Consider the following 21,925-nt stretch of genomic DNA (forward strand, 5'->3'; position numbering starts at 1 on the left):
CTCAAGTACAGCCCGTATTTCCTATATTTTTAATAGTACTCATTTCCCCGAGTATTTTCCTCAGCAATTGCAGTGAGAAGAAGCTCTTTGAATGTCTACTGGTTTTGGTGTGCATGGTTCAATTGGAAACTGGAAGAGGTGGTGGGCAGGGTGTGGGGGGTCCTGTAGGATTTTCCGTGCCTTTATCTCGGTTCTTGCAACGTGCAAGTCCTCGAGAGTGAGTAGGGTGCTACCAATGATTTTTTTACAGCAGTCCTAACTGTCCGTTGCAGTTGGATTTTGTCTTTTTTTTGTGTGTCTAAGCCCCGAACCAGACTGAGATGAAGGAACTTTGATTCGACGACTGATGTGTAGAACTGTCTCAGCAGGCCGTGCTTCCTCAGCAGCCTCGGGAAGTACAGTACATCCTCTGTTGGGCCTTTTTCAGGATGCATCTTCTGGAGGTATTGTTGGATTCCCACTTCATGTCCTTAGAGATTGCGATCTAAAGGCCTTTGATCCTCCAGTGGCATAAGAAGAAGGAGACTCACCTTTATCAACAGGAGAAGGCATGCGAGTGACTTGGATTGGATTCTAGTCAAGGTAAGTCAATTTGAACTCTAATTAAAACTTTTTGGGGCCTTTAGGAGTTAAAAGAACAACAGGTAGCCAGCTGCGTTCTCCCGTTGTACTCAACAGTTCAATCGATTGGCACATAGGTGCACGTGAGTCTAAATACTGGATGTGTGAGATGCCTTATGATGTAGATTCACTGATAATGTTGCACTCCATTTAACGTTTTAATCAAATTGGATTTTTCATCTGTTGGACAATGACGTGGTTTTCTTTGGGGGGGGGCATCGATGAGTAATAGCGCATTTGTTTGACTATAGTGTATGTATTTTCATGTTTGTTTTAGTTGTGGTGGTGGAAGTAGTTGTAGTAGTATTTGAGGTCAGCAATCAGTAACATCAAAACTTCATTGACTTTGAAAATCAGTGAGTTTAATTACCAGATACCGATCAGATTTTTATCTGAGATTCGGACGAGGCTTATTCGATATCTGTTTGGATGCTTTGTTTTCTCTCTTCTCAACCGTGACGCGAATTGTGGCACCACATGAGAGAGAGAGAGAGAAAAATCCGGATTTGTGTCTCTTGAAGCATGCAGTGTAAATCCAACCTTAGAGGTGTGTCCTGCTCATTAAGAAATGCGAATAACCGCAGACGTTTGCCAGAAGAGAAATGTAGAGCAACAGGTACGCTCATTCAATTCTGCGTATGGAAAAAGGAGTCCTCCCTGGCCAAATAACCGGTATGTAAATGTTTAGTGATGACAACGTATGTATTTTTTGTTGACCACCCGTATCTCGTATTCGTAGCCACTCGATGTTGACGTTTGTGAAGTCGTTTTACGCACGGTTCTGCTCGATTGCACATGCCGGGCGTTTCACGTGTTCACCGAGTGGATACGCTTTGCTTGAAATTGAAATAAATCAGGCAGCAGAACTGCAAGTGAGTGCGTGAATCTAGTCGAGAGAAGCACCTCGTTGCTAACAAAGTGCTAATTGATAATAATGACCAAGTGTCAACAGGAGAGGTAGATAGACACGAAATGTACTCAAGTAAGAGTACTGTTCCTTTTTTGTGACTCCATAAAAGTAGCGCAAGTCATTACTCGACAAATAATAATAATTTAAAAAAAAAACATAAATGGCAAAGACTTTTTTTAAAGCGTTAGGAAAAAAATATTCAAGCACCGAGTGCCACGTGAATCACTTAATTCGGATTTTTTAAAATCAGGGCATGAACCTTTATTAGACGAAAAAGAAATCTAAATTGGCCATCATTATCACTTCAACTAAAGCAACGATACATTAAATATTGATAACATCACATTGATTAGGGGAAAATCAGCCACAAGGAATTGTCCCTGGTAAATAAGCAATAATAGATTATAATGAAAGTAGAGAGCAGACTGTAGCTGTTTCTTTTTTTCTTCTTTTTTTAATATTATGCTCCTGGGATAATGTTGGTGATTAGTTTGAATGCATTATTAGTTATTGATTTTATATAATTTTATTTTTCGGTATCATATGGTTTGACATGGTCAGTCAAAAAATATTTATTGTTAAATTAAGGATTTAATGTTATTTTTGAATTTCAGAGACGCTTTAAATCTTTTATGTTCCAGTTACTAAAGCTATTTTTTGTTGTAAGTTGGTCCATATTTCTTTCTTTTTTATTCTCATAGATAATACTATTTATAGTCGTGCGGGAGGGGTCGGGGGCGAGATGTTTTCCTCTTCCTTGGGAATTCCTAGGGATTCAAATGAAGAAAAAAAAACTTGCATGTTGCTTGAAATCCTGTCGTTATATAGCAGCTCGTCTTTTCGTTACAGCTCTTTTGTCAGCATGGAGACCAGAGAAACGACGTTAATAAATCAAGGCCTGGAAGATGAAATGGTAATTATCCCCATCTATTTATCCATAGGGACCGAAAACACTAGGGCTGAAATAAGGGTGCCTGGGATGTCTCTGAGAGAATCTCCTTGGAAGTAACTTGATGTCATAGCTCGTAGTTAAATGTGTAAAATGTCTTCATTTGGCCACACAGGAGGTGTGGGGTTACCGGCCCTGCCTGTGGAAAATGATCCTGGTGGGCGTTGGTGCCGTTTGCTCTGGCGGTCTCCTGCTGCTGCTGCTCTACTGGTTGCCCGAGTGGGGGGTCAAAGCCACCTGCACGCTCAGCTCACTGAGGGAAGCGCACACTTTGCTACTCCGGACGACGGTACGCTTGGACAAAACTTTGAACGCTTTCCGTGCATCGCCTGTGCAGATGTCGTTGCCCAAGCTCGCTGTCACACTTTCCTCCACATCTTACCGCTTCTACAAAGCACATCAGAGCGCGATAGGCACAAGCAAGGTCAAAACGTAGGCCGGTCAGTGTGCGGTACATCAGTATGCTCAAATGTGTCCGTGTGAGCATGCCGGCTTCAAGTCCAGACAAGCTCATTTGAAGTGCGATGCCACAGGGACTTGCAGTGAAGTCCAGAAGTATTTGTACCTGAACCTGCTTCAAATGCACACGATGCCAATATTTCATGTTACTATGATGAGCGCATGGGGTGCGGTTGTCGACAGCTTATACTGTGCCATGAGATGACATCATATGAAAGAAACCTTTAAGTGACCCAGGCAGCTTAAGAAGCCACTTAGACTTCTTATATGCTTGTCCTACTCCGCCGTAATAATCCCAAAGCCAATTTAATATTCCTACTATGCGGCCCCATACGTGCCACGAAAATTATTTTATGTTGGAATCGTTTCAAATTGAAATCATCTGATTTCCTCAGTTTAGCCGGTTTGGGTTGAGCACCACTTGATGGCTTTGAATCTTTCATTCATTCTCAACTCAACTCGACTGTATTTATAGAGCACTTTCAAACAGCCATGGCCGCATACAAAGTGCTGTACATGGAGCAATTTAACATATACAATAAACAGTAAAACAAATCGGGAATAACGACGGTAGAAAGCACCAAACGGTTAAACCAAGAACATCGTTCATTGATGGTAGCTGAAAATTTCTGCGGGCCAAGTGAGTCATAGGTAAAGTATGCAAGGATGACCGATTTACCTGAGGCCTCGCAATCATATCGGAGCTTCTAATTTTCCTCAAGGTAGAGAGGAGTTAGGTAAGTGTTGTGTCTGTCTGCTTTATTGGCATACCTCCCCTCTTACGTAGGTATTCGGTTAAATGGAAAAGTCAAGTAAAAAAAAAAACAAAATAGGAATATGTTCAATGCGTTCCGCTGGTCTAAACGTGCTATTCTGAATAATATTACCCTTGTGGTCGGTCCGGAGGAATCATCGAAATTTTAATATAATTTTGGCTTCTCTTGCTCTTTAAAATGTTATAATCGAAGGGAAAAAAAAGTTCCCGACGGTGTGAAAGTACCCTGAATGCACCACGTTGCTCATCCGCAAGTGTGAATCGCGGATGAGCGCGCTTTAAGCGATTAAATGACGCCCAGTTGGAATTTTACAGTAAAAGTAAACGCGCAACATTTCTTCAAGTAATAAATATTCCCGCACAAATTGTGTGGAAATACATACACAAAGGTAAGATCATAGCAACTCTTTAGCAATGGACTTTTTCTCAGCTTCACATCCATCTTTCATTCATTTTCTGTCATGCTCGGCCTCATGATAATCACGGGAGAGCTATGGTAACGCACAGTTTGATGTCCACGCCTACACACACACACTCAAGCAGTTTTACAATTAAACTCTTCAGTTCATTTTTTGACATGCCGTCACATGCGTTTCAGGACTGCCCTTAATCGCATCATTAACAGCTGACGCACGCACACACACACACACACACAACCGGGATCAATCATACAGGCAGTAGATGCAAGGCATGCAGGTCAGGGCAGGGCCGAAAAAATGTTCAGCAAACCAGTTTGTAAGAGGCGAGAAAAAAAAAACGTGCGCACATCCGAAACAAGCCATGTGCATAGGGTGCCGTTTGGCTTCAACGTTGGGAGAAAAAAAAAAAGTTGTTTTGAGGAGTCGCTTGGTTTCAACATTTGCAAGAATACAAAACTAGCGAATCTAAATCTAAATGTTAAATTTGATTAATCATTTAGATTTAACATAAGGATTCTTCTTCTTATTATTCTTAGGTGTATATTTGATTAGGTGTAATATTTAATATATATCAAAGCTTGCCACTATGTACACATGTAAGTAAGTGTCTCAAATTAAAATAGTTTTCCCCAAGTTAATGTCACAAAATTATGAAAACAAACACTTGGTTTCTGGGGAAGCTACTGACGTTTTTTTCAGGGTGGGGCGGAGATCCTGTTCATATAATTCATATTACAGTATTTAATGTTTTACTGTGTAAAAAAAAAATGTACCCAACGCTACATACAATTTGTTGTTCTGATCCTATTATGATGTTGATACTGAAATTAGTGTAATCAAAGGGGCTACTAAGTGTCACTATTGACAGCACTTTGGTACACCATCTGCTGGATAAAATAACATTTGAGCCAAAAATGGGAAGCAAATTCATTTTCATTGCTTTCGCAGGATGATTTCCGGCAGTGGGCTCGTGCCAAAGTACATGTGATGTTGGCTCCAGGGAAGACCCCCTTTGATAGTGCGGAGCATCGGCCCACAGCTCACTTACTGAACGAGGATGACCACCGCTACCACCAAAGCCTCATTGCTGAACAGAAGGAACCAAATGGGAAATTCTACCATGGACAGTCTGCTAACATTGTGAGAACTGTACAAATTTTTTTTTAAACAAAATGGTGTTTGTGCCTCTTATCAATAGTTTTTGATATAATGACCCCTATTTCCCCTTTCCCTCTGTCCACTTCATAGGTCCACTACTTTACTTTCCACAGCATCAGATACTACTGGAATGAAGGCACGCAGGACTTTGAAATATTTAAGTATGAGTCCCGTAAAACACCGTATTATCGCATGCTGCTGTGAAATCTGGCGCTCCTAGTTGTAAACGCCGAATTTTTAACCCTCGCACTGCTAGTCGTTTCTCTGATGCCTTTAATAACCTTTGCGTACCCTCGTCTAACACAGAGGAACTCACCTCTTGGTTCGACTCGTCATGCCGGGCCATCCTGGATTTGGTGGCTCCTTCAAGAATTGTGCTGCCAAAGCCTAAACCCGAGCCATGGTTTAACGACATTACCCGCGCAGCTAGGCAGGAGTGTCGCAAAGCTGAACGCAAGTGGAAAAGAGACAAATTGCATGTCTCTTCTCAAATTTGGAAAGACAGCTGGCGTATCTACCAGCTCACAGTAAAAGAGGCCAAAAGAAAATATCTGTCGGACCTTATTCTAGCCAACCGTCACAACCCTCGTGCACTATTTAAAACGATAGATTCTGTACTCAAAACCGATTCAAACTCAAAACAGATTCCTTCAGTTCTTTATTGATAAGGTCTCTACAGCTAGGATTCCGGTCCCAAATACCGCATCTGACCCCTCTGTCCATGTTCCATGTTCAGCTGTCCTAAATTCTTTTGATACTGTGTCCTTGGCGCTTTTGGAGGATGTAGTTTGCCAGACGAAGCCATCTGGCTCCCCTTGCGACTCTCTTCCCCCACGCTTCTTTCAGGAGGTTCTCCCGAGTGTTGGTGCATCGGTCTTGGATATCATCAACAGCAGCCTTTCTTCTGGTGTAGTTCCCCAACAGTTTAAACATGCTGTGGTCCAACCCTTGATCAAGAAACCTGGTCTTGATCCAGATGAGCTGTCAAGTTACAGACCCATTTCCAAACTGCCTTTCATTTCCAAAATTCTGGAAAAAGTGGTGCACATGCAGTTGAAACTTTTCTTGGATGAACATAACATCTTGGAGGTCTTCCAGTCAGGTTTCAAGACGATGCATAGCACGGAGTCAGCCCTGTTACGCGTTTCTAATGACATCCTCCTGGCAAATGACTCTGGAGACCACGTGTGTCTGGTTTTATTGGACTTAACTGCAGCATTTGATACAGTGGATCACAGTATTCTGCTGACTCGTTTGCAGCACTTGGTGGGCATTGGCGGGAGTGTTCTTGATTGGTTTAGGTCCTATCTAGCTGACAGGACCTTTTGTGTCAGCCTTGGCTGCTCTGAATCACGCACTGCTCCCCTGTCATGTGGTGTTCCACAGGGCTCAATTCTGGGGCCTCTGCTGTTCTCGCTGTATCTGCTCCCATTGGGTTCCATCTTAAGGAAACATGGTATTCCTTTCCACTGCTATGCAGATGACTGCCAGATCTATGTCCCACTGAGCAAGAAAGACACCTTCTCATTAAGGCCACTCCTATCCTGTCTGGAAGAAATCAAAACCTGGATGGCACAAAATTTCTTGAAGTTCAACGAAAAGAAGACAGAGGTGATATTGTTTGGCCCCAGTGGACCTTGTACATTCCATCCTGTAGACTTGGGCCCCCTATCTCCTTATCTGAAATCAACGGTCTCAAACTTGGGACTTAAACTGGACAGTGATTTCAAACTCGATCGGCAAATTGGTGCCGTTGTTAAATCCAGCTTCTTTCACCTTAGACAGTTGGCCAAAATAAAACCTTTCCTCTCACATGAACACTTTGAGACAGTAATTCATGCCTTTGTCACATCCCGGCTCGATTACTGCAACGCCCTGTACTTTGGAGTCAGCCAGTCCTCCATCAAGCGCCTTCAGCTGGTACAGAATGCCGCTGCTCGCCTCTTGACTGGTACTCGTAAGAGGGAGCATATAACTCCTACTTTGGCATCCCTTCACTGGCTCCCCATTCATTTTAGAATTATTTTTAAGATCCTCCTCTTTGTTTTCAAATCTCTGAATAATCTCGCGCCACCTTACCTCTCTGAGCTCATACGCCCCTACACCCCTGCCCGGCGCCTCAGGTCTGTGGACCAGTCTTTGCTAGACGTACCAAGAACTAAACTGAGGCTCAGAGGGGATCGAGCCTTTTCTGTTGCTGGTCCATCTCTCTGGAATGACCTCCCACTGAACATTCGGCAAGCCTCCTCGCTGCCCATCTTTAAATCCCTCCTCAAAACTCACTTGTATTCTTTGGCGTTTGACTCAGCATGACTTAGATTTGCTATTGTTTTTACTGCTTGGTGCTTTCTACCGCCTTATTACTTATTACTTATTACTGATTCGTCTTACTGTTTATTGTATATGTTAAATCGCTCCATGTACAGCACTTTGTATGCAGCGATGGCTGTTTGAAAGTGCTCTATAAATACTGTTGACTTGACTTGACTTGACCGTCCCATTACTGGTCCTATTTGACAAAAAATCTGAAAAATTGAAATGGTTAAAAAAAAAAAGTTTAATGTCACAGCTCTGCAAATCAGTGCTGCAAGGGGTTTTCAGCAATTGCCTTCAAATGTGTATCCACGAAAAAAACCCCCTCTGAATTCACTTTACGGTGTCCATCCATCCATCCATCCATCCATCATCTACCGCTTATCCGGGGCCGGGTCGCGGGGGCAACAGCTTTAGCAGGGAAGCCCAGACTTCCCTCTCCCTAGCTACTTCTTCCAGCTCTCCCCGGGGGATCCCGAGTCGTTCCCAGGCAAGCTGGGTGACATAGTCTCTCCAGCGTGTCCTGGGACTTCCTCGGGGTCTCCTCCCGGTGGGACATGACCGGAACACCTCACCGGGGAGGCGCTCAGGAGGCATCCGAATCAGATGCCCAAGCCACCTCATCTGGCTCCTCTCGATGTGGAGGAGAAGCGGCTCGACTCGGAGCCCCTCCCGGATGACCGAGCTTCTCACCTTATCTCTAAGGGAGAGCCCGGACACCCTGCGGAGAAAACTCATTTCGGCCGCTTGTATCCGGGATCTCGTTCTTTCGGTCACGACCCATAGCTCGTGACCATAGGTGAGGGTTGAGACTTTACGGTGTCTTTAAAACTAAATCCAACTCTACTGGACTCACAGCACTCATGTGATTTTTCGCACCACTCGGGGGGGGGGGGGGGGGGACACTGAGAATCACCGATCCATTCAATGGGTGCAAAAATAACATTCAAGTGACTTTTTAGGGGCTTGGAGGACACCAAGGTGAGCTGCGCCGACATTCACAGAGACCACAGCTATGGACTCACCGCCGCAATACGAGACCACAGGTACCCGCATTTGACATTTAGATTTTCTTTGGACTATTATTTTTAAAGGGCGGCCCGGTAGTCCAGTGGTTAGCACGTCGGCTTCACAGTGCAGAGGTACCGGGTTCGATTCCAGCTGCGGCCTCCCTGTGTGGAGTTTGCATGTTCTCCCCGGGCCTGCGTGGGTTTTCTCCGGGTGCTCCGGTTTCCTCCCACATTCCAAAAACATGCGTGGCAGGCTGATTGAACACTCTAAATTGTCCCTGGGTGTGAGTGTGAGTGCGGATGGTTGTTCGTCTCTGTGTGCCCTGTGATTGGCTGGCAACCGATTCAGGGTGTCCCCCGCCTACTGCCCGAAGACAGCTGGGATAGGCTCCAGCACCCCCCGCGACCCTAGTGAGGATCAAGCGGCTCGGAAGATGAATGAATGAATATTATTTTTAATAATAACAATAAAAAGAGGGGAGTGTGCCTGAGGTGTTGAGAGAGAGAGTTCAGAGGGAATCGGCGGTGGGGGGGGTGGCGATAGAGAAGGCTCTGTCTCCCCAGGTGCGGTTCTTGGTGCGAATGGGAGGGGTGAGGCACGGGCAGATCAAATTAGTTTCCGCCCACAAAAAGAATGCCGTATTCTCCCTTCGCATTCCATCGATTACTCAGACATGTAAATGTGTCACGATGGAGGGACTTTACATTGTAGAATATTTCAAATATCTTTGTCACCACGATGGCGTTGTTGAAATTTAAGACGGCTTTGTCGAAGTTGTTTTTATTCCCTTGAGAGCCTTTCTCGTAAGAAATCCTTCCAACATGTTGTTGAATCAGCTCCGCTGCTTGTTTGTCAACAGGGCTTTGTTTTTCGGCAAGAACGAGATTGACGTACAAGTGCCATCTTTATTCAGACTCTTTATAAAAGAGGTACGTTTCTGAGATGAGAAAATAACATTTGTTTCCATTTTTTTTGTTGCTTCTTTTGTTCTTTAACAGTCATTTATTTTGTCTTCTTCCCTCAAGGTCTTGAACCCATTTTACATCTTCCAGCTCTTCGCTATTGTTCTGTGGGCTGTTCAGGGCTATTTCCATTATTCCCTCAGCGTGTTATTCTTTTCGTTCATTTTAATAGCTGCCTCTTTGTACAGCATAAGAAAGGTGAGCAAAATCGAACCATACACTTTCCCTCTTACATTCATCGTTGCATCCTTCAATCTCTTCCCCACCACTCTCATTCCAGCAATATGCGATACTGCATAACTTGGTGGTCGCACACAGCATGATGCGAGTTTCAGTCTGCAGAAGAAGCAAAGGCACGTGTTCCGTTTCATGACCTCATGAAAGTGTTTTTTTCAAATACGTTGGTAGCTTGACTTAGGAGCGTCCCGAGTTTTTGGAGTTATCAGCTGGAGCTGAGTCGATTTATTATATATATTTTTGGGCCAAAATTTGAGTTTTTGAGTAAGCTCCGGATACCCCACCGCTTGAGTGAAGGAAAAAAAAAAAAGTAAATCGCAAAAACACAAAATGCAAACACTTCCAAGAAGCTGCTGTCATCCATCACTCACGGCCAAACGCTCACGCGCGGATTAACCGAGTCCCGTTCTAGATGCCACTCACTAGACCACGCCCCTTAAAGGCACACATGCAACATGCGAATACTACACAGCAAAGTTTTTATAAACCCAATTTATTTTGATTTTTTTCTCTTTTTTTAAATTATATGGCTGGAAATGGGTTAGTGGCATTTCAATTCATTTCAAAAAGTTTTTCATATCACGGAGCGAATCAAGTCAAGGTACCAATGTCGTAGTAACGTTCCTTTTAATAGGCTCTGCAGTCTGATGATTATCATTAATGATCAGTGTCCCTTTTTTTTTTTCCAAACTTAATCCCAGATGTTGAACAGGTCATGTCGACCGAGCTGGTGCCCGGTGATGTCATCACGATTCCAGCCAATGGGATGATCATGCCATGTGACGCCGTGCTTATCCGCGGCACCTGCATTGTGAACGAGAGCATGTTGACAGGTTGACCTTTCGCGTTCGCAATTCCTCTTTGTCCATTCAGGGGTTGGAAATCCCGCAGAAAAAAATGAATCCTGTTTGGTTCGCTAGGAGAGAGCGTACCTGTTACCAAGACCAGTTTGCCGAGTTCGGGCGATGACGCAGAGAGGATCTACTCCACCGAGGAACACAAGCGACACACCCTCTTCTGCGGCTCGCATGTCATCCAGAGCCGTTACTATGGCGGCAAGCTGGTGAAGGTGGTCGTGGTCAGAACAGGTGAGGACGGCGGTTCACACGGGCGGAAAGTTTCTGGAACTTTTCCATGAAGCATGCCTGGGAATTCTGGACGTATCCCTATTTGGGAAAAGTTTGAATGCCGAGAAGGTGAATTCATTGGGCCTTCATTTGATGGGAAATTGAGGAATTTAGTCAAATGTGACACATATGAGGACATTAGTGTTCCCCAAATGGCGTGTGTGCGGTGTTAAAACTGCTAGCAGGATTTGAATAAAGCCTCACCTCACTATTTTTTTTCTTTTTTTTCACTATTCTGATGGGCCCTTGAGTACCGTAGGCCCCCGGGTAGAGCCCAGGTAGGCCCGTTGGTCAAGGCAGGACTGCTAATGATGAATGACCTTTAGGCTAAGATGTGACCAAAAATTTTTTTTTAAGTTGTTTGTTCAACTGTTTTGCCTTGCTAATGCTAATACATTCGTCGTCTTCCATCATCCAACAGGCTTTTGTACAGAAAAGGGCCAGCTGGTGCGCTCCATCCTCTACCCTAAGCCCACCAACTTCAAACTGCACCGCGACGCCACACAGTTCCTCATGTGCATGGTGGTGTTGGCAGTGCTCGGTTTCTTCTACGCCATCGTTGTCGACGTCATATTGGGGGTATCGCTTCTCAAATTGATCAGTTACACACTCGGCACTGGGACGAGACGTGTTATTTCGGGTGGCGGAAGACTTGGCGTTCGACAAAGCCTTCTTGTCACCTCGGCCGAAGTTGAACCTCGTCATCCGCTGATTCATTTTGATATTTTGAAGGAAATCGGGGGGGGGGGGGGGGGGAAATAAATCCTAAGCCTTTTGTGGTGTACAGTATCTGGTGGTGGGCGGTTACTTTTGTGCCACCCGGAACCAACTTGGCGCCTGCCGTTTAAAAACACGACGAAAGCATCCGTGCAGTTAAGAGTCCATTAAATGATGGCCGTAATGTTACTAATTAGTTTTTTTTTTTTTGCATCCTACGTAGGTTTCCGCCGAGGCCGTCATCTACGACGCTCTGAACATCACTCTTATTGCCGTGCCCCCAATCATACCGGTGGCGCTGACTGCCGGGCTGATGCACGCCCAACGTCGCATGAAGCGACTCGGCATCTTTTGCATCAGTCCGCAGAGGATCAACATCTCCGGGCAGCTCAACTTGGTCTGCTTTGACAAGGTGGGTCGAATCCACAGCTTGCATTTCCTTTGCGTTCACTTTTATGGGCGCTACAAAATGGAGAAATGAAGAAGCCCTTTAACCAAGAAGTCCAGTTTTATCGATTCAACTCGAGCAACCCTGACGAAATCCGTGGCAGAATTTGTCAAGGTAGCGGCATGTAACCCGCATGTCCCCGCACTTCACACTTTGTTATTTTGGAGTGTGAACTGCTTTACCTACAAGTGCTTTTAGGCAAGGCAAGGCCGTTTTATTTAAATCGCATGAAAAATACACAAGTCAACTCAATGTGCTTGACAGAAGCGCTCATTAAATCATGTCAATAAACCTTTGATGTTTTCTTCTGTTAATGGAACTCGGATGTGGCATTTTGATCTTTTTTTTTTTTAAATGTCTAACGAATGGGTATCAACCTAATTTGAATTCCTTACTCTCTACTTTTATCAGACGGGCACTCTCACGGAAGACTGTTTGGACCTGTGGGGTGTTCAGAGGGCTGAAGATGGCATGTGAGTATCTTTCACTATGCCGCTAGCTACAAAATGGTCGCTAGCGGGCCTTTGGGGTTTTGACATTGAAACGCATGCGCAATATTTATGTGCAGCCAGAATCATTTTCTGAAAACATCAGTGACACAATGCCATTAGTAACCACCAACACCGGACCCGCTTCGATAAAAAGCATCTTGGGTTTGATCGTTTTATTCTTTACAAGTTTGAACAAACGGTCTGAATGATGAGAAATTTTGTCTTCCTTGTCCGGCAGTTTTTTAGCGCCGGACACTCGGATATCGACGGAGACTTCTTTTGCCGCCTGCATGGCAACTTGCCACTCCTTGATCACCATAGAAGGCAAACTCTGTGGGGACCCCTTAGACGTCAAGGTGTTCGGCGCCACCGGCTCGGTAAGGGGCGCCGAGCGTGTTTCTCTTCACCAGGAGTCTGCTTTCACGGTGGTTACATGATACTTTGTGCGATAGGCTACATGTTTTAGAGGCCAAGTCAAGTCCAAATTTGTCTTTACAAGAACGGCCCGGTAGTCCAGTGGTTAGCACGTCGGCTTCACAGTGCAGAGGTGCTGGGTTCGATTCCAGCTGCTGCCTCCCTGTGTGGCGTTTGCATGTTCTCCCCGGGCCTGCGTGGGTTTTCTCCGGGTGCTCCGGTTTCCTCCCACATTCCAAAAACATGCGTGGCAGGCTGATTGAACACTCTAAATTGTCCCTAGGTGTGAGTGTGAGGGTGAATGGTTGTTCGTCTCCGTGTGCCCTGCGATTGGCCGGCAACCGATTCAGGGTGTCCCCCGCCTACTGCCCGGAGACAGCTGGGATAGGCTCCAGCACCCCCCGCGACCCTAGTGAGGATCAAGCGGCTTGGAAGATGAATGAATGAATGAATTATATATTTATTGAAATACCTTTTGTCTTCTACTTTCTCCCTTTCATAATTTTGCTGCTGTAAATTGGGAATTTCTGCGTTGTGAGACAAACCCAAGTTTTCTTGTTCTATCATTTTTAAGCTAGTGGGGGGGGGGTGTCAAGAATACGTTTGACTTGACTTTGAAATAGAATTTCCCATTTTTGCTGGTGGAAACATTTTCAGAAGTGTCGTAGCTCGCTTCATAGTTTTTGGCGTAAGATAAGATAAGATATCCTTTATTCGTCCCCCTAAGATAAGATAAGATATCCTTTATTCGTCCCACACTGGGGAAATTTACCGCCTCCAACAGCAAGAATGTAGGTAGAAAGAAGAGAAAAAAACAAAAAACGACAAACATCTTTCAATTAAATGCAATATGAACACAAAATGGATAAATCGCAGCCCTATTTACAATTTTCCTTCATCATTTAATTAATATTATTAATTTTGTTTCTTCAGATTCTTGAGGAGGCAACTGAATACCAGGCTGCGCTTTACAATGCCAGAATTTCCACTGTTGTTCAATTTCCAGATCGGGTAATCCTTCAACTCCATGACTTTACCAAGTGACCGAGCGTCCAAGCCGAGCCGTTGGAGAAACGTACGACTCCTCACAGACTTTCTTTCCTTTCAGTCGTGTGAGTTTGGCATTGTGCGCCAGTTCCCCTTCTCCTCGGCGCTGCAGAGGATGAGCGTGGTGGTCAGGCAGCTGGGACAAAACCACTTTGACGCCTACTTGAAAGGAGCGCCGGAGACGGTGTCCAATCTCTGCAAACGGCACACAGGTAAGACACGTTGAAAGGAACCCGTAAATGTACGGCGCTCACAAATGACAAGACAAGCCCGCTGTGCTAACGTTTGTCTCCGCAGTCCCGCAGAATTTCAAAGAGACACTCGAGACTTACACGCGGCAGGGCTTCAGGGTTATCGCTCTGGCACATCACCGACTGGACTCTGAACTCCCATGGCTACAAATCCAGAGCCTCAGCCGGTACGCGTTCATCTTCTACTTAAAGTCGATCACTATTCTAGCCCAGTTCAACGTAGCAAAGATAAAAAAAAGATGGCTGAATTTGTTTTTCAGGGGGCAGGCAATGTACCGGTATTGCGTTTTCGCTCATCATTGACGTACGCGACCGTTCAAAAGTTTGGAAGCACTTTGAAATGTCCCTCCTTTTGATAGAAATGTTGATATTGTTTTTCCAATTATGCTAACATTTGGAATGCAGTCAGAATATTATGAATGTGCTAAAAATAGCGTCTTTAAAAAAAAAAAAAAAGAACATTTCGAAGTGAGCCCCAAGCTTTTGGATGACATTGTATATTTACAAAAGTGTGTTTTGGGACCCCGCCGACTTTTGAATGGTCGCGGATGTATTTTGAGTATTTTGTGTGTGTGTGTGATTGGCCTTAACAGGGAGCAGATCGAGACCAACATGGACTTCCTTGGTTTAATCGTCATGCAGAACAAAATCAAAGAACAGACCGCCGGCGTTTTGCTGGATTTGCGACAAGCCAACATTCGAACTTTAATGGTTACAGGTAAGCGCACTTTCGAGGCCTTCCCACGGCGGATACGTTTTCCAAGTGCAGCTAATTAAGCTCCTTTTTTGCTTGCCGTGGCGTTTGTGTGCCGTTAGGTGACAACATGTTGACGGCAATATCGGTGGCTCGAGACTGCGGAATGATTCGAGGCCATGAGAAAGTCATTATTGCCGATGCCGTGCCTCCTAATGATCGAAACCCCGCCGCCATAACGTGGCGCTACTCCGAGAACCCGCTTCTGAAAAGCAATCAGGTCAGACAGAAAGAATGTTCGATAAACAAAAAAAATAATAATCTATATTTACTGATGGGTGTTGTTTTTTGAGTCTCCAACGAATTACATCTCCCGTTTTTATTTTTGTGTGTGCTTCGTTCCCTCTTTGCTCCCATCCAGACCACCAAGATCAATTTTGGATTGCACAGTGAGAAAGACCCTGGCTATCACTTCGCTGTGAGCGGCCAAGCCTTCAATGTCATCACTGAGCACTTTTCACACCTCGTCCCAAAGGTAAGAAAACATTCGCTGTTGTGTCTTGCCGAGGACAACGACCGGATGTCATTCTCTGTCTTTCCTCTGCGGGGCGCCAAAGTTCCTCCTGAGAGCCACCGTGTTTGCCCGCATGACTCCAGACCAGAAGACTCAGCTGGTGCAAGCCCTGCAGAGCATCGAGTCAGATTATTTACTATATGATTATTTACGATATTATTACCGATTATTTATTATATGATTTTATTGTATTGTTTTTTGTTTTTTTTTGCGCAGTTACACTGTCGGGATGTGTGGAGATGGCGCGAATGACTGTGGGGTAAGTCACTCGCGCATAACTCAAGTGTGCTTAAAATCATTTGGGTGAAAATGTTTCATGCTGATGCGAGTTGCTGAGTTCCTTCTGTTGAGCTTTTGTGTCTGTCTCTTCCAGGCATTGAAGAAAGCTCACAGCGGGGTGTCTCTTTCTGATCTGGAGGCCTCTGTGGCTTCCCCCTTCACCTCTTCCATCCCAAACATCTCCTGCATTACCAACCTCATCAGGTAGCGTGAAGTCGGAAAAGAGGCAGTTGATTTTCGTCGGTGTCGTGCGGGGAATTGGGACGTTTTGAGTTTTGTTTTCAGTTGCGTCGAATCTCGCTGATTGTCGTGCACGCCGGCGAGAGTGGAAGTTTTTGGATTTTCAAGATTCCGACGGTTCCCTCACTGTCCGCAGGCAAGGCCGCGCTGCTCTTGTCACCACTTTCTGCGTGTTCAAATTCATGTCGCTCTTCAGCCTCATCCTCTTCTGCGGAGTCATTCTGCTTTACACGGTAACTACTCTGAAATCTTTCGATTTGCCAATTTTCTTTTTGACTGTTTTCAATTCTAGTCACGTAAAAGACTCTTTACAAGGCATGGCGATGATGTGTGTGGGGAAACAAGCAAATGTATGAGCAGGATAATTTTTTTTTAGCTTGGTTATTGACCCTTTTTATTTTTATTTTGCATGAATTAGGGCAGGGATGTCCAAACTTTTTGCCAAGGGGGCCAGATTTTATGTGGTAAAATGTCGGGGGACCGACCTTGGCTGACATTCTTTACATTGAACAACAATATTGTTCAGCAAATTTTAGTAAGCCAGTCTGTTTCACATTTCCATTTTTATTTTAATTTCAACAATCTTAAGAATTTCTTTTGGTTCATTTGAAACGGGTATATCACATGCAACTGCTTATTCACTTGACTTTTTCTTAAACAGAAGTCTCCTGAGTGCAAATTGATTGATTTGAAACATAAAATGTATCACCATGACTTTTCAATAGTCACAAAACCTTTGACTCGAACAACAGGGAAATGAACAAGCAATACACATATCCACAACTGCAAGGATCATTTGAAATATGACATATCAGTCAATATAAACACGGAGTGATGTCTTGTTAACTCATGAGTGATGCCCTCTAGTGTCTAAATGCTATTACTCATTTAGTGAATGCTATTACTCATTTAGCCACTAGAGGGAAGCAGTACTCTATGAAACATCACTCACCAGTCTACGAGACCTCAGTCAATGCAACACGTGTTCCATTGCGCCCAACCTACGGGCCAGACGGCACTGATTTTATGACAGTGGCCGAGGCCCGGATGAAATTCGACCACGGGCCGGATTTGGCCCGCGGGCCGGACTTTGGACAAGCATGAATTAGGGGCTTTATAAGTATATAAAGGCTTTATATGTGTCCCACGAACGAAATTGAGTTTCACGCTTAAAGTCATTTCTCCTGAGAATTCCACGAGATGGAAATTCGAGTCACATTCGACTTGACGCAATCACGTTGCTTTGGTGGTTGCGCGCTCATTTCCAAAGTTCGCCTGGTGGGTGTGTCGGAAGCCGAGCCTCCATAGTGTGTAACGAAGGCGCGTAAGGAATTTAGCGGTACTTAAACGCAAATGGGAGTATGATGCTCTTATGTGCAGCCGCGCTGGGTGGCGTCCAAGCACGTGGCGCCACTGGGAGGGCAGATCCCGAGTTATGTTTTGCCTGCCTGATGCTTACTCTGTTGCCTCCTCTTTAGGTTGTCAGCAATTTTGGAGACTGGCAGTACCTTTTAACTGACACTGTCATGCTTTCTCTAATCATCTTTACCAGTAAGTCGTCGTCGACAAAGATCCGCCAGCCCAATACGCATTTGCATTTTGCTTTGATGTCGGGTCAAATGATACAACGAAGGTTCCTGATTTCTCCGCCGCTTTGTTTTGCTCGACAGTGAGTCTGAACCCAGCGTGGAAAAAGTTGTCGCGACGCACCCCCCCAACCAGTCTGATGTCCATCCCGGTGCTCTGCTCAATTCTATTTCAGATGCTCAACTGCCTACTCTTTCAGATTTTTACTTTCTTCTTAGTGCAGCAACAGAGTTGGTATCGGACTCCTCAGGAAATGTGAGTAGCACTGCCTTGTACCCTATTCAAGCTTTATTTTTCCCTGCGATGTTATTAAGATATACAAACTTTCTCCTCCGTCGCAGTCACTGCAACGACTCCAGATTCAGTGACACCTGCGGCTTCAACAAAACCGAAGCCGGAGTCCTCTATATCATCACCAATTATGAAAACACCTCCCTCTTCTACGTTTCTGCTTTCCAGTACTTGATTGTCGCCATTGTCTTTGCGAAAGGAAAACCCTTCAGACAGCCGAGCTATAAAAACTGTAAGACTGTGTGCAAGGAATAGAGATTGTTGTCGACATTCAACATGCTGCTTTCGTTTGTCACTCGATGTCTCCCCGCATCATTTTTCATGTTTGTACAAATCACAGCGAGTCTGTTTCAAGAGCAGCATTTCCCCAATTTTTGTTGAGCTTCTACACGTGCACATTAGAACAATTAGCCGGCATGCTAATTAATTCACACGTAAAGTAGCCTATGAATACTAAAATAAGGATCTCAAGTCTATTTCCTCAGAAATGGACTTGGCGTCAAATATTTTTTGTTGAACACAAAGCTCTTATTCTGTATTGTGAATGGCAACAGGTGGATGCACGTATTGATTGTACCTTCTGCTATCGAGTGGAACTGTTGCGTCAGACTAATTTGTTCTGTTTTGGGAAATTTCAGGGTCATTCGTGTTAACCTGCACTGTTCTGTATGGTTTTATCCTGTTCATCATGCTGAATCCCATCCCTGCTGTTGATGAGCTGATGGAGGTGAACTTTGTTTATTTATTGAGAAACCGACTCTACCCACCCGGATACATGTCTAACTATCGGTGGTGCTACATGCGTTTGTTACCTTGACCTTCAGTGGGGACTCACTTTGACTCAGTGTGCCTCTTATATCACCGCTATCACATAGCAACGGGTCTATGAACTGTGGGGCTCCACAGGGGTCAATCCTGGGACCCTTATTCAACACAATGTATAGCTTTTCTGGCAAACTAAAATTTCTGGCTAAACAAAATTAATATTTCTGCCCATCACGATAACCGTATGATGCTGTATAAATGTCATTGACTAGCAGAAATTCTAAGTGCTCATCCTGTTACTCTTCCTTCGCTCAGATTGCGACCGTTCCCTACGACTGGCGCATCACACTCCTCATCATTATTTTAGCGCATGCTGTTCTGTCTTTCATCCTGGAGGTATGCTCACACTCTCACATCTCCCTCAGGATGACTTAGTTATTCCAATTTTTTTTTGGGGGGGGGGGGACTACCAAATTGCATTCCGTTTGCACAGTGCTTGTTCCTTGAGTATTTTGCACTTTCTAAACAATTGAGTCCTACGTTCAAATATTCCTGATTGTGCATTCCTGGGTTTGCGATTCGATAAGGTGGAGTCCTCTGACAGCCTCAAATGTTTCCTAGAATCTGATCCTCGACGCTCTATGGAAGTTTTTTCCAACCAAGCCGAGTGTAAAGTGGACCAGCAACCGACACGCTGCTAATACAACACAGGTTGGCAGGATTTTGATTTGATCTATAATGCTCTTGCCGACTCTTACAGTCACTCATTGTTCCGTTGGTATTATTTGTACACATATACTCACCGGCCATTGCATCAGATGCACTCGCCCCTTTGAAATGACGATGTACTTTCACATCTTGACACCTCTTTGACAGTGTCCTCTTGCCTTTTGTCTTCCGCCGTCATGTTGAACCTCATCTCAGTTGGCGAAGGAATTTTGGGGCCTGGCCTTCCTCTCCAGGATGTTCTCTCACAAAAACCGGCCCCCGAAGACGAAATACAAATATCTGGCTCTGAAGCTCCAGGAGGAGGTTGACTGGCCTCCCGCACCCTCCACCATCACCTATGCCGGCACAACTCAGTACCACATATCGATGCCATTTTGACACCAACGCTGACAAGAATATCCTCCAACAAGTGGCCTTCCTTCCACTAGATGCCGTGCCTCACTTGGTGCTTTAGATTGCTTCTGTTTTTTTTTTTTTACTTGGAGATGGATAGACAGTAGAAAGGGAAAAAAAAGTACATCGAACTGAACATTGAAGGACTTTGGAAGCCGTTTTTGGAGTACATCTGTGATTTCAGACTCACCCAGAAGCCGAGACTTGATTTAGACTTTTTACGTTAAAGAACATTTGTAACAATTTCTGAGGAGATTGCACTTGTTTTGTGAAGAAAACTGGTTGTAGAAGGCAACAGCAGGAAGGATAGACTTTGTTTTGAGAGCAAATTAATGTCGACCACTGGACTACAGGGCGGCCCGGTAGTCCAGTGGTTAGCACGTCGGCTTCACAGTGCAGAGGTACCGGGTTCGATTCCAGCTCCGGCCTCCCTGTGTGGAGTTTGCATGTTCTCCCCGGGCCTGCGTGGGTTTTCTCCGGGTGCTCCGGTTTCCTCCCACATTCCAAAAAAATATGCATGGCAGGCTGATTGAACACTCTAAATTGTCCCTAAGTGTGAGTGTGAATGGTTGTTCGTTTCTGTGTGCCCTGCGATTGGCTGGCAACCGATTCAAGGTGTCCCCCGCCTACTGCCCGAAGACAGCTGGGATAGGCTCCAGCACCCCCCGCGACCCTCGTGAGGATCAAGCGGTTAGGAAGATGAATGAATGAAAATGAATGAATGATTGTCGATGAATGCAAACAAACTGTGATGAAGGTAGCAAAAGTCAACACGCTGTATGTGTTAAAAAAAAAAAGACAGCTACATATAGGCGGCCCGGTGGTTAGCGCGTTGAACTCACAGTGCAGAGGTACTGGGTTCAATTCCAACTCCACATGAAGTCACTCTTCTTGGGGGGCTGACCTGAGTGACACATTTTTCAGCCATCGCCGACTGATCGTTTATGGACTTTCCCAGCCTCCTCGGAGGCTGGCATATGGGCGCTAAAGGGCGGCAGCGAGGAGGAGACGGAGGGCTATCATTTCATGTGGAGATCAGGGCCAATGTATGCAGTGAATGGGTGGATTTAGGGGGGGATGAAAGGGGGGAGGGGGTATTCAGTTGTACCAAAAAGAAAAGATTCTCCCACAGATCAGGGGAAGAGCCTTTTGGGAATATTCATGATGAGGATGCATCACGAATTGCGATGTGTCTTGCGTGGATCATCTTTTCGGTAAACACCGACGTGTACAAAGTGGCGATATGTTTGCCGTGTCGTTTGGAGGATAGTGTTGCCTCTTCACAAAGCAAGTGTTTTTCGGGAGGGTTTTTTTGTGTGCCCTCCGCAGTATTCCTTTTGTATCTGGAGAGCAACAGATGGAGGCCAGTGGAAAGATATAAAGAAGCCAAAACACACAGCCTTTCTTTCACACAGCAAGCCACCCCCTGGAAAAGATTTTCTCAAGCTTGTGCTATTTCAAACATTTTGAACTTCATCTTTCTTCTCTTTGGCCCACGCGGGTTTTTTTTTTTTGGTCTGAAAGCTGTGCACTTTCAAGATTTGAGACAATGCCCACAGTCTTTATTTACAGCACCTCCGGCAGTGCTTTCAGGGCTTTTTTTCATGCTTTTTTCTTACTTGCTCGTGCACGTCTTTTCGACTTCAGGCCGACGTCAGTCTGGGTGGGTGCTCATAAGGTGCTCGTCCAGATTAATAGTCGGCACACAAGGCCAACTCGACGTTCACTTACGCTCGTCTTCATTTTACAGAAGACACAAAGGCGAGCTCGTCCGCTGAAAGGTCCGTGACCCACCAGAAGGCCGCGAAACCCTTGAGCATGCGTTCCTTTTCCGCGGACCTTCTCGCATCCCCTTTCTTTATCGGTGCCTGAATGGGCTCTGTGGTTGGTCGATAAATTCAGTGATTCAGGGGGTGGACAGTTGCAGCCGTGTTAACATTTGTTCACAGTCTTGTCGAAGGGACACGCCCCGCCCCTTGGCTCTTTGTCTCTTCTGGTCCCGCAACAGGTTAGAAGTCAATGGAGGGCCTTGTGCGGAGGTGGCAGGGGCACGGATGGAGCCGC

The 21,925-nt window shown here is 45.1% G+C and overlaps 1 protein-coding gene across 2 annotated transcripts; it reads left to right on the forward strand.

Moving 5' to 3' along the window:
* Positions 1-1,097: 1,097 nt before the first annotated feature.
* Positions 1,098-20,104, forward strand: LOC127587675 (polyamine-transporting ATPase 13A3-like). 2 transcript variants are annotated; one of them, XM_052046156.1, is made up of 32 exons: positions 1,098-1,293; positions 2,381-2,444; positions 2,596-2,769; positions 5,082-5,273; positions 5,382-5,452; positions 8,567-8,650; positions 9,475-9,544; positions 9,641-9,775; positions 9,858-9,930; positions 10,516-10,647; positions 10,735-10,902; positions 11,363-11,520; positions 11,882-12,070; positions 12,518-12,579; positions 12,836-12,974; positions 13,945-14,022; positions 14,120-14,270; positions 14,356-14,476; positions 14,903-15,027; positions 15,126-15,283; positions 15,425-15,538; positions 15,621-15,700; positions 15,794-15,836; positions 15,951-16,060; positions 16,233-16,329; positions 17,575-17,647; positions 17,767-17,938; positions 18,025-18,206; positions 18,613-18,701; positions 19,055-19,135; positions 19,361-19,450; positions 19,664-20,104. In XM_052046156.1, exons 1-32 carry the CDS (start codon positions 1,190-1,192, stop codon positions 19,844-19,846), a joined length of 3,762 nt encoding a protein of 1,253 aa, XP_051902116.1. In that variant the 5' UTR covers positions 1,098-1,189; the 3' UTR covers positions 19,847-20,104. The 2 variants fall into 2 exon arrangements, with proteins under 2 accessions (XP_051902116.1, XP_051902117.1); XM_052046157.1 differs by lacking the exons at positions 1,098-1,293; positions 2,381-2,444; positions 2,596-2,769 and adding an exon at positions 3,627-3,676.
* The last annotated feature ends 1,821 nt before the right edge of the window (positions 20,105-21,925 follow it).

The sequence above is a fragment of the Hippocampus zosterae genome, chromosome 15, assembly GCF_025434085.1.
Source record: "Hippocampus zosterae strain Florida chromosome 15, ASM2543408v3, whole genome shotgun sequence".
NCBI classification, from domain to species: Eukaryota; Metazoa; Chordata; class Actinopteri; order Syngnathiformes; family Syngnathidae; genus Hippocampus; species Hippocampus zosterae.

Coding starts and splice junctions, on each gene's coding strand:
- LOC127587675 (XM_052046156.1), top strand. CDS start 1,190: ATGCGAATAACCGCAGACGTTTGCCAGAAGAGAAATGTAGAGCAACAG. Junction 16,330..17,574: donor GAGTCATTCTGCTTTACACG/GTAACTACTCTG, acceptor CCTCCTCTTTAG/GTTGTCAGCAATTTTGGAGA. Junction 18,702..19,054: donor CTGTTGATGAGCTGATGGAG/GTGAACTTTGTT, acceptor TCCTTCGCTCAG/ATTGCGACCGTTCCCTACGA.